Here is a 12,503-nt window from a genome sequence, read left to right as displayed (position 1 = left end):
AGCCTCGATAAAGCCACAGAAAATTACCATCTTGTAAGTATGGGATGTTGTTGTTGTGTTGTTGAATTGTTGTCGTTGTAGGTGGTTATCATTCAGGAGTGAATATCTTGTTAAAAACTAACCTTTTACAAGGATATTTAGTATTTGCTCTTTTTTGTTGACCCATCCTTCTCGTAAATCGTAATTTGTTTTGTGTATTTTACTTCACCCGTACGGTTAGAGTAGACATCAGCTTCAAGTTCATGCATTGTACTTTTAGAATGTATAGGAGCTAGGAGTACTACAGTCACACCTGCTCTTAAATAGTGACCACCTGTCTACAAGGACCACATCTGTTTCCCTTGAAAATGGTTTCTCATTGAAACATGTACTAAGGAACCTGTCTACAAAGACCACTTTGTTGAAATATGTACATTTTTACCATTCACAGTATAAAAATAATGCACGGCCCAGCGTTTATTAGTGGTGAATGCAGTGCACGCGAGGTTTCTTTAGATTGGTGCCGCCTCTGTGTATGAGCCGCTTGCAGCGAGTTCACCGTGCGCACCATCTGAAGAAACCAAGCGTACGCTGCATTTACATTATGCACAACAGGGTCAAGTGCGTTATATTTGATTATAAAATAGCAACAAATGAAAATCAAAAACAAAAGTCTAGATCCAACGTTGAGACTTCGAGAGCTCTACGCGTATGCTGCGCTGGATATCAATCTTTTAGCGTGCAATATCACTTTTGACAGCGCTTTTTTGGCACGATCGTGCATGCACCAAAAATAGGTGCATGTCATGTGACGCGTTTTGACCAATCACGATGCTTAAAATACTAGAGCTATTTGATAGCATCTGATATCACCACACATATGTACTCTCTGTGGAAATGTGGAATGGTCTCCCAGAAAACGTTGTGGCAGCTGGGTCGGTAAACTCATTTAAGAATAGACTTGATAGTCACTGGTCAAAGAATGTAAGCCTTTTGTATGAGCCGGTCTAGGTGTTGTCTTATTGTCTCATGTTAATTACACAACCTCCTCACTCCATAAATAGCAGTAATCATGGAAAAACCTGGATCGATGAACAGGCTTAGAGTTAGACCTACAACATTGTGTATTAAAATAAAATAAATAAATAAATAATAAATAGTCTATTTCTTTGTTTAAAGATAAGACCAGTTATGGTCATGCGATTGCATTGTGAAAGAAACGTTGTGGACTCGATCAGAAAAGGTTCATCATCTAGCATATAATATTGGTGTGTACTGCAAGGTTCTGGAATTATCAAAATGATAAAGAAATTTGGCCCAGTCTTGGTAAAGTTACAAGCACAATACACAGAAATACGTATATGGGACTACGCGACAAGTGCATGATACATGTACGATATCTATCAGGTCCAAATAGATATAATAATTTACCTGTACATGCATGTCAATAAGGGTACGTTTATGCTCAATTTTGAAGGCAGAATGAGTGATTTGAAACGCTCATCGTATACGCTCATCGTAATCACAGTTCCACGGTGTACTGTTTATGCTCATTTCTCTGGCTCCTCCAAGCATGATTCTGACTCAGAGCCAGAATCATGCCTGGAGGAGCCAGAGAAGTGCAGTGCAGAGTCTGCACTGTGCATGCTACGTTGACCCCATTTAAACGCGTTTACAAATGATTGTGCGTTTATGCTTCCCCAGAATTGCCGATCCAAAACGCACCTTTTTGTGAGTTTAAGATCGGCGATTACCAACGTCGTTTTTCTGCGATTCTACAAAATGAGTAAGGACGCAACCCTGTTTTGAACTAAACGCGTTACAAGTGCCAGAAAAAGCTGAGCATAAAGGTACCGAAATATGAGTAATTCGCATAGTAAATAGCACAATCTCCTTTTTTTCTTCAATTACAGGATGTCTCAATGGGGTTACCATTAATGTACCTTTCCAGGGGACTGAGTTTTTGTCGAATGAGAAGGACATCTTGCACCATGGGTGGATTCTGCCATCTCTATCTGCTCATGATTCTCCTGATGAGATCTGGTGATGTTGAAACCAACCCTGGACCAGACAGGTCAGTCTATATGTATTTGAAGCTTATTTCCTGTTCTTTATTGCAACCGTAGTAACCGGTAGCGGTTTGAAACGATCAATCATGTACAACCACGTTATCATGTTTTGAGTACTTTTGTAGATACACCTCTCCCATCTATAAAGTGTAGGGTTGACACTTATTCTTTTTTTACAGGCCAATAATTCACAAATACTCACGCTTTTGCGAATATGCGACTTGACTCTTTTTGTACTTAACCCTACATTTTATCACTCGAACAAAAATACAAGTGCTTGTTATTGAGACTAGGAATGACGGGGCGTTGTGGCATGCGCCTGTAATCCAGCTAAAAATGGAAGTTACAAACTGATTCAGTCGAGGACGCAGATTCGAAACTGAGACACGTCTTTTTGATGGTGACGTTAAAGGTCGGTCCCGAGCATAAATCATCGTGATTGGTACACGTGTCTGTAAAAACCCATTTACACACACACACATTCATGTACTCCGTTTTTTAGTTTACATGTACGGGCCAATGATTCACAAATACTCACGCTTTTGAGAACTCTTTTTGTACTTAACCCTACATTTTATCACTTGAAGAAAAAAATACAAGTGCTTGTTATTGAGACTAGGCATGACATATATTACATATATGTACTCTGTTTTTTAGTTTACATGTACAGATGTACTCTTGGTTATCTTCAGTATCTTTGATGGGTAGGGATCCGGCCACTGACTTTCAGATAGAGTCGGCCTTTATGAAGGCGCCCAAAATCATGGCTGGAGTATCACGCATGATTCTTTTGTGTTAGTCTCTTTTCAGTGACAATTTACATGTATTTTGTTAATATCTGCGTCATGTACGACCATCACTGTTATTGTTTTGGAAAGGTATTTCAACGAAATGTTGGGTCACGTAAACCAACACTTTGTAGATCAGATAGCGTATTGTCACGAAATTGGTTTCATTTCGTAGATAGCTATTTCGGCGTAGATGGCGTAATTCAAGTTAAATATACGATGCTATAGTCACGTGTCAATTTCAAGAATGTTTGATCGTGCATGTTTTCGACAGTTTTAGTCTAATTACTTTTCTACCATGAATAATTACTTGTTCTCTTCTGTTTAGTTGTATAGATTAAAACTAGTGCTTTCATTTGATATATGGTTTGTTTCAATCTGATATTGGAAAGTGAAGTTATATCAATGTTTATGTAATTCTTGGAAACCTAACGAGAATAACAAATGTGTAAGAAAAGTGCATATAAATAAAGTGTCTCACGTGTCGATGAGTTTCCTGTCATAGTCTACATGATTGCCGTTGCCCACTGGGCACACTTACACTGTAAGGCAATCAGATTATGTTTGGATATTTGCCCAATAAAGTATTGCGTGCTACGAAATGATTGATATGATCGTTTGCATGTCTTTCCATGAGGAAACCTAAGATTGATTTCTGATCTTAGGTGACGACCATGGTAAGAATCTAGGTTGTGTTTGTTGGGTCTTTTACGTTCTAGTATTAGACAATACCAGGGGTTGCTCATTCAGTGGTCCAGTGATCGTGGTCTGGAGTAGACAGCTGGTAGGGACTACTGTGTAGCAGAGCCAGTGGCATGGTCGAGTAAGCTGACTGTACGAAGTCAGACGGTCTGGTTGTTTGGAGGTGCATGAAGCAAACTGGTGCGGCCAATTGGAGTTGCATGCACAAGCAGAGTGGTATAGACGTCTGAAAGGTGCAGAAGCGGACTGGCCTAGTCGGCTGGTGGTATACGACGGTACAACGGTTGGTAGAAGACGGTGGTGAAGTACAGACCTGTGACGGTCTGGTAGTGTCGACTGGACGGTGGTCGAGAGGTGGTGCGGAGATATATCAGAGTGGTGTCAACGTCAACGGGGCAGTATATTTCTGCCAAACGGATCCACGGTGAAATTGGTACCGGACTAGGAAAACCTACCAGCAGAAGGCATCCTGACAAGAGAAGCTGCTGGGAAGAACATCGACAGGAACCGGTTTCGTTACATGTGGTGTCAGAAGTGGGATCCAGTGACAATGGCACAAGGAAGAAATATGCAGAATCGACCAACGCCAGGAGAAATGATGACGCATTTACAAAGCAGTATGACAGAAATAGATCAAATGATGGAGCAACTACGTGCTTCGATGAGGCAGGCACCAGTTGCAGACTCAGAACCAGGTCGCCAGGAGGCATTTTCCCCAACTCTGAGTGGACAAACTGCATCAGGATCAACTGCAGATTCACAGATGCCAGCGGCACAGCGGGTTAGATTTAGTTCAACGCCCCGAGAACAAAGTAGGCGGCTGCCTACTGCAGGAACTGGAGTTCATATTACACCACCGCTTTTCTCTCCACCTATGCAGGATGTGGGGAGGGCAAATGATGCAGTAATCGGCAGACGGCCGCATATGGTACCAGACAGATTTGACGGTCACACTCCTGTCGAGGATTACTTGCACCACTTTGAGGCATGTGCTGGAGTAAACAAATGGACCAAAGTAGAAGCAGTGCAGTTTCTTGCTGCAAGTTTGAGAGGATCTGCTGTGAAGTTGTTAACCCAACAGCCTGGAGTGGAATTGACGTACGACGAGTTGGTATACAGACTCAGGAACCGGTTTGGTCTTGGAGGCAAAGCTGAGGTATACCTAGCAGAGTTGAGACAGCGTCGTCGGCAACCAAAGGAAAGTCTCCAGGGATTAGGACAAACAATACGGGAGCTGTGTGCATTGTCCTACCCCGAGTTCAATGAAAAAGGACAAGACCGACTAGCCCGTGGGCATTTTCTGGATGCCGTAGTAACACCAGAAATAAGAGAAGGATTGTTCCGTGCTCAACCTCGCACGCTTGATGATGCCGTGGAAGCAGCTTTAAATACAGAGGCCTTCCTGAGGATGGAGGGTCAGAGAAACGAAGTGAAGCGTTCAACCACGTACAGTCGAGCACTGGAAGAGTGTGAGGTTTCAGCCATCCGAGAACAGCAACCAAGGAATCCTACTATCGATGAGATAGTAAAGAAGGTATTAGATGCTTTAGACATGAGAAATGAGAGGAATACGATTAAACCAGATGTACCAGATAGGAGACCGGAACAAACCATGCCAACTAAAGTCTCGGAACGGGAAGATAACCGGTGTTTCAACTGTAATGAATTGGGACACTAGAGGAACCAATGTCCTTATCCAAGGAAAGTTAGGGGAGGAACAGCACCACCGCAGCAGAGAAAGCAAATACAAACTTGCAGTGGGCAACTGCAAATGGGATGACAGATGAAGAGGAGCAGACCAGAGTTGGTTCGTCTCAGGATCCTAACAGGAAAGGACTTTTCCTGGAAGGGAAAATCAATGGACAGTCCTTGAAATTACTGATCGACACCGGAGCCACCAACACATTGATTTCAGATAAGGTGTTTGACCGGATAGAGGATAATAGAAGACCAGAGTTATTACCAGTGACCAGCATGGTACTACAAGCAGATGGGACCCCGTTGAGGACCAGAGGTAAATCAAGGCTTGAAGTGCAGATCGGAGATTCACTTGTCACTACAATGGTTACTGTGGCCAGCCTCAAGAACGAAGGCATTCTTGGGCTAGATTTCCTAGTTCAAATTAATGCCGTACTTGACTGCCAGAAGATGGAATTGAGGACCGAATGGGGCATAATTCCATGCCTAGATAGTGAAGGAGAATCATTCTGCAGAAGGATAGTAGCGGGGGAGGTATACTCAATTCCTCCAGGACACGAAATGGTGCTAGCAGACAGAGTAACAGGTAAAAAGGTAGCACTGTGTGAAGGACTGGTAGAATCTCCTGTGAACCCAACCGAATTATGGGAAAAGGGACCCATCGTTGCCAGACCTGTCGTGAAGGCAGATGAAGATGTGTTGCCTGTCATGGTGTTCAATCCAACAAGGGAACAGGGGATCATAAAGGCAGGCACTGCCATTGCCTCATTGTCAGCGCTAGAAGAAGTGGGCACAGAAATGTGCAACCAGACGATGCCCACTGAAACCAGTGCAAGCAGTAACATGCCATCCGACAAGCAGAGAAACAAGGACGTTGATGCCCGACGTACGACTACCCACTTCTTTCAATGTGACTCTTGTACTAAAAGTTACGAGAAGAAAGACTCTTTGCAAAGACACAAGCGGGAAGTGCATATCCGGAAGTATCATTGCGGCCAATGCGATTATCGCACGGGTAGGAAGACTGAGATAGAGCGGCATCAGGGAGCCCACGCTGTAGCTGTGGTTCCCGTGAGAAAACACAGCTTAACGCCTGTTTCTTCGCCAAGATGCAAACCCACTTCCACGCCAATAACAGGGACCTCTGAAAAAGCTGATGCATCGTGGCGTCATGTAAGAATGGACTGGCGGTCGCCACCACGTGATGATCCAAGATTGGACCGACCTCGAGGGAAGTCACCACGTTGCTACCGCTCATCGCGACGAAAATCCAAATCGCCCCAAAGAGACCTAATGAAATCGTCATGTCAAAAGACCCCGGATTCTCCACAGCATGATGGATCGGAAGCTTCCCCTCGACATAGCCGACAATCTACGCCCGAACCAGAAGAAGAGTTGGATAACGACGAAAGGTCCTCTTCACCACTTGACTTGCGATATTCATCTAGGAAAATGGGGTCGGAGACTGCATGGGCTAGTGAGTGGACTGAAATTGCTAGTAAGAATGCTGAAACTCAAACTGACACTGATAGTTCTCGTTAAAGAATTCAGTCAGTACTGCATGAACTTAGAACCGCTGGTTCCGGTGGGAAGGATACCTAGATGCCCATGGACGTTATTTTCTGTAAATGTGTTATATGCAGTTTGTAAATTGTTGTTAGATATCGCTCGGGGACCGAGCTAAGGAAAATAAGGGAGTTGTGTCACGAAATTGGTTTCATTTCGTAGATAGCTATTTCGGCGTAGATGGCGTAATTCAAGTTAAATATACGATGCTATATAGTCACGTGTCAACTTCAAGAATGTTTGATCGTGCATGTTTTCGACAGTTTTAGTCTAATTACTTTTCTACCATGAATAATTACTTGTTCTCTTCTGTTTAGTTGTATAGATTAAAACTAGTGCTTTCATTTGATATATGGTTTGTTTCAATCTGATATTGGAAAGTGAAGTTATATCAATGTTTATGTAATTCTTGGAAACCTAACGAGAATAACAAATGTGTAAGAAAAGTGTATATAAATCAAGTGTCTCACGTGTCGATGAGTTTCCTGTCATAGTCTACATGATTGCCGTTGCCCACTGGGCACACTTACACTGTAAGGCAATCAGATTATGTTTGGATATTTGCCCAATAAAGTATTGCGTGCAACGAAATGATTGATATGATCGTTTGCATGTCTTTCCATGAGGAAACCTAAGATTGATTTCTGATCTTAGGTGACGACCATGGTAAGAATCTAGGTTGTGTTTGTTGGGTCTTTTACGTTCTAGTATTAGACAATACCAGGGGTTGCTCATTCGGTGGTCCAGTGATCGTGGTCTGGAGTAGACAGCTGGTAGGGACTACTGTGTAGCAGAGCCAGTGGCATGGTCGAGTAAGCTGACTGTACGAAGTCAGACGGTCTGGTTGTTTGGAGGTGCATGAAGCAAACTGGTGCAGCCAATTGGAGTTGCATGCACAAGCAGAGTGGTATAGACGTCTGAAAGGTGCAGAAGCGGACTGGCCTAGTCGGCTGGTGGTATACGACGGTACAACGGTTGGTAGAAGACGGTGGTGAAGTACAGACCTGTGACGGTCTGGTAGTGTCGACTGGACGGTGGTCGAGAGGTGGTGCGGAGATATATCAGAGTGGTGTCAACGTCAACGGGGCAGTATATTTCTGCCAAACGGATCCACGGTGAAATTGGTACCGGACTAGGAAAACCTACCAGCAGAAGGCATCCTGACAAGAGAAGCTGCTGGGAAGAACATCGACAGGAACCGGTTTCGTTACAGTATTCTGCAAAAATTCTCAAAACGTGATAACGTCATTACGTGACTGATCGTTACAAGCCAGCAGTATGATTAGTAAAATGATTTCCTTATTATTAATGCAAAACATCACATACATGCAGGCTAATTTTTCTTCCATATTTCAGTGCACTGGCTGCTTAATGAGGTATTTTGCCTTGTGTGTGTATGCCTCAATATACCTTTAAATAAATCGTATCAGTACAATTGTAGCTTCATAAATAAGGTAGGTATGCGCATGAGCATGCAGGTACTGACAGTTCTCAACTGTAGGAGCTAGTGTATATATTTGTAGCCGGGCTGGAGTAGCTTATTCTTCCATGTAGTTAGTTGTACTGTCTGTTTTGCCAAAAGTCAAAGGCTCATCAAGAACTATACTAAACTTACAAAGTATGAAGATAGGTGCTTAAATCAATGTACAGTAGGGGTTACAACACAATAAGAGAATACCCAAGACATATATTTAAGAGATGCTTAATACTTTTTTTTTGGTTTGAATTACAGGATTGTCAGTGAGAAGGAATTCTTAATGCTGTCCAAGCAAATTGGACCTAGCTACTACAAAGAGGTGGGCATTAACCTGGACATCTCCATCGCAGAGCTTGATCAAATCGAGAAAGATAGCCATAATACCAGTGATGCATTCATGACAGTGTTCACAAGATGGAGAGACAAACAGCCTCCAGATACAGACATCAGGGCTCTTCTTGCAGAGGAATTAGAAAGAAGTGACTTAGGGTCCTTCTCTGGCGAGCTACTCGCTGGCAGTCTCTTCCTGAAGCGGACAGGTGAGAATAAGAAGGAAATCATGTCGGCTGCCCGCAAGAAGGCCTTTACTACCATTGATAATATATTGCTCTTGCAGGCAGCAAACAAACACTGATTTGACACTTTCTCTTTTGGTACAAATAGTGTTTCTTATAGCAGGACATCCCATTAGATGAACATCCCATGAGACTGATACTGCCGGTCTGGTGAACCCTCAAAATAGCTGTCAGAACACCTATAGATGAGACTGACATGTCAGTATTGTGGGCTGTCAGTCATGGGTCTTTGGTCTCATGGACCTTCTGACAACTTTTCAGATGGTTCGCTAGACATATATTGTCGGTCTTGTGGGCTGTTGGTCGCATGGGCTGTGGCCAATAATACATGGTTGCAGACCCACTCACTTTGTGCTGTGCAAGGGAGATGATAAAATTAGTTTTACATGAAACTGTACAAGGAGTGTCATTTAAATTTCTTGACATTTCAATTGATGCTCACCTTTTTACATCAAGGTTCTAAAAATTGTACCATTACAGACAGGTGCGTACGCAGGGGGGGAGGGGGGTAACCCCCCCCCTTGAACTTTTTTATGTTTATGATTTGGAGGAACCCCCCCCCAAGACCGATCTGCCAAAATGTTCAAATTTTTGGGACAAAAAAAAAATATATAATTCCTCTCTTACCCCCCCCCCCCCTGCTCATTCAGCGGCTGGCTGAGTCGTTGCGAAATTTTCGGCATAATTTTCAAATTTGAAACCCCCCCCCCCCCAGCCCCCCTTGATTACAGAGTTGTTTTTATCTTTTGTGACCTTATGATGTCAGTCCCAAAATGGAGAATTTCTGATTTTTGTGTACAAAACAAAAGGAAAACTACATTTCTCTCAGTTCTTTCTATATCGCGTGGAACTGCTCTTTGAGCTGTAATTCATAACCTTTATAAGGCTCATCATTATGGTCCATACTGTTAGTGATAGAAATGAATGATATTTACATGTTATGTATACATATACATAATAGACATTTATAGGTTCATACAAAGAGATAAATTCTATTGAGATATTTTTAAATTAGAAAAGAAAACAAACATAGACATGTGTCACGCATCAACAATAGTATACATGTATGATGTGTAAAAGGTAAATTGCAAAGACAATAAATTATCATCTGTTCTCATTGAATCTTAGTCCAGAGAACACCCTGAAACAGCAGGACTAACAAAATGAATTCATCAGAAATTAGTTCTTATATTTATGTGTATGTCACAAATATCCTCAGACCAAAAATTTGGATATACAGGAAAAAAAATTCACACTTATGTTCTTAAATTCATAGGTCCACCTATTACAATGCCAGGATCACAGACCCAACCACTTTCTCCTGACCTGATCAAGAGATGTGCAGATGATTTCAAATTGAAGTACCGAACAACTCTCTGTAAGATCAGAGCTGATCCTCTCATTCCAACTTCCACTGTGCAATGGGACGACATGTACACAAACCTTGTCTTGGAAAAGGATGATCGTCAATGCAAGCGACCACTTGAGTACAAGGATCTCTTTGATCTAAAAGTCAATGGAGAGTTCCCCAAGCGGATCATGGTTCAAGGAGAGGCTGGGGCTGGAAAGACAACATTCTGTGCTAAGATTGCCTGGGACTGGATAAATGACAGTCCTGTTGTCCCAAAGTTTGTGTGGGTACTTGTTGTCCCTTTTCGTGAAGCCAAGCAATACACGATCGGTGAGATTGCCAAGTCGTATCTCTCCAAGGACAACCCAGCAACAGCCTGCCAGATCACTGAGTACATCCGTTCAAATCCAAAAGATGTATTCATGGCGTTTGATGGATATGATGAGTTTGATGGCAAGATAATACAGCAAACAAAAGCTGGTTCAAAGTCAGAATGTCACCAGCCCAAATCTGCTGATCAAACCAAGGCAAGATCCAAATCAAAGAAGAACAAGAATAAGCGGCAGAAGTTAACGCACCCAAAGTCATCAAGCCCAACTAGTGCCACTTTGCAGCCAAGAGTCAACAGTGCAGAGGCAAGTGGAAGTTCTTCAAAGAGAGGGGAAATTGAACTGAGAGACATTCTTTGTTCAGATGAACTTGCTGCTTGCCCTGTGTTGGTGACAAGTCGCCCATGGAAGGTCAAGGAGATTAGATGGGATGATAGTCTGAGCAAACAGTACACTTTCATGCATGTGGAAGGTTTTAGCAAGGAGAATGTGGAGGTTTACATTCACAAGTACTTTCAAGATGATGTGGCCACCGCAGAGCAGCTTATCCAATTAACCAAAGACAGTGACATCATATCTGAGAATATGGCCCCGTATCCTATCTACATAGCTATGCTCTGTTTTATGTGGAGAGAACTTGGTGACGAAAAACAAGAAAAGTTTAAGTCACTACAAACTTTTTCTCAAATATTTGATGAAATGTTTGAATTTTTGAAGGTTCATTATGCTCAGAAAAAGATCACAGATTTAGACAGCCCATCTTTCCAAGCCTATCGCTCTCAAATTGAGAAGCTCATGGAACCAGTTGCCAAAGTAGCTTTCCTTGGGCTACAAGAAAACGCCCTTATTTTCAAAGAAGGTGATTTTGAACAGAGCTCAGACTCCATTGAAACAGCTTGCAGAGTGGGGGTGTTGTCTCAGGAGAAAAAATTGTCATCTATAAATGATAAGAGCAGTCCGTTCGTGCAGTCTTCTATCTTCTTTCCACACAAACTCTTTCAGGAGTACATGGCTGGGGTCCATCTTGCTTCCCTGTATGAATTAGATCACAATGAATTTAACAGGTTGATTGAGCAAGTAGTGCTGCCTAGGAAAGAAGAGTTTAGACATCTCCTTTACTTCACTGTATCACAGAACAAAACCATTGCAAACCATGTCATGAAATGCATGGTACAGGGTAACACCTCAGACCAAACAGCGACAGATTTCTTAGTTGATGTATCCTTTGAGAGTCAGGACCTAGATACTGCAGCCTTGGTGAGGGGTGGAATATCATCTATAACAAACGGCCCATATACGACAGCACACACCATAGCAGGTTACATGTATGTATTCACTGGACGTTTATATACAGATGTGGTAAGTTTGATAGCTTACATACTTTAATAAGTATCATTATTTAAAGGGGACATCCACCCTGATATTTTAGTTGGTTTGAATAGAAGCAGAAAATTAGTAAAACAGGTCATTGACACTTTGAGCAAAAAAATGATTGAAATGATTTTAAATTCATAACTTTCTTATTTGAAATTGAATATTGCTAAAACTTTCAGTAATAAGTTTACCTTGTTTTTCTGCTTTTATTGAAACGAACTTAATATCAGGGTGGATTTCCCCTTTAATTGCAAATCCATCAGGCATCTATAGACATGCATTTTTATGCCTCTGTTACGAAGTATCCGGAGGCATTATGTTTTCGGGTTGTCCGTCCGTACGTCCCGTTCTTGTGATCGCGTTATCTCAAGAAACGATTGATGGATTCCTGCCAAACTTAGGCCATGTATGTATCTTGCAGAGCCAAAGAATTGATTCGATTTTGGGGTCACAAGGTCAAAGGTCAAAGGGCTCATGTATGCATAAATAGCTCGTGATCACATCATGAGAACCAATGGATAGATTACCATCAAGCGCAGCTCATGTTTGCATCTTGCTAAGCCAATGAACTGATAAGATTTTGGGGTCACGAGGT

The 12,503-nt window shown here is 42.3% G+C and overlaps 1 protein-coding gene across 1 annotated transcript; it reads left to right on the top strand.

Annotated features, from left to right (window-relative positions):
* The first annotated feature begins 876 nt into the window (after window positions 1–876).
* LOC115925017 lies at window positions 877–11,920 on the top strand. Its single transcript, XM_030988150.1, has 4 exons — window positions 877–918; window positions 1,893–2,053; window positions 8,535–8,818; window positions 10,131–11,920. The coding sequence occupies exons 1-4, from the start codon at window positions 877–879 to the stop codon at window positions 11,918–11,920; spliced, it is 2,277 nt and encodes a 758-aa protein (XP_030844010.1).
* Window positions 11,921–12,503: the final 583 nt, after the last annotated feature.

Source organism: Strongylocentrotus purpuratus, unplaced genomic scaffold (assembly GCF_000002235.5).
Source record: "Strongylocentrotus purpuratus isolate Spur 01 unplaced genomic scaffold, Spur_5.0 spur5_scaffold_17, whole genome shotgun sequence".
Taxonomy (NCBI): Eukaryota; Metazoa; Echinodermata; class Echinoidea; order Camarodonta; family Strongylocentrotidae; genus Strongylocentrotus; species Strongylocentrotus purpuratus.
The sequence above is the reverse complement of the archived record's forward strand: the minus strand, read 5'-3'. Positions and strand labels throughout refer to the sequence as shown.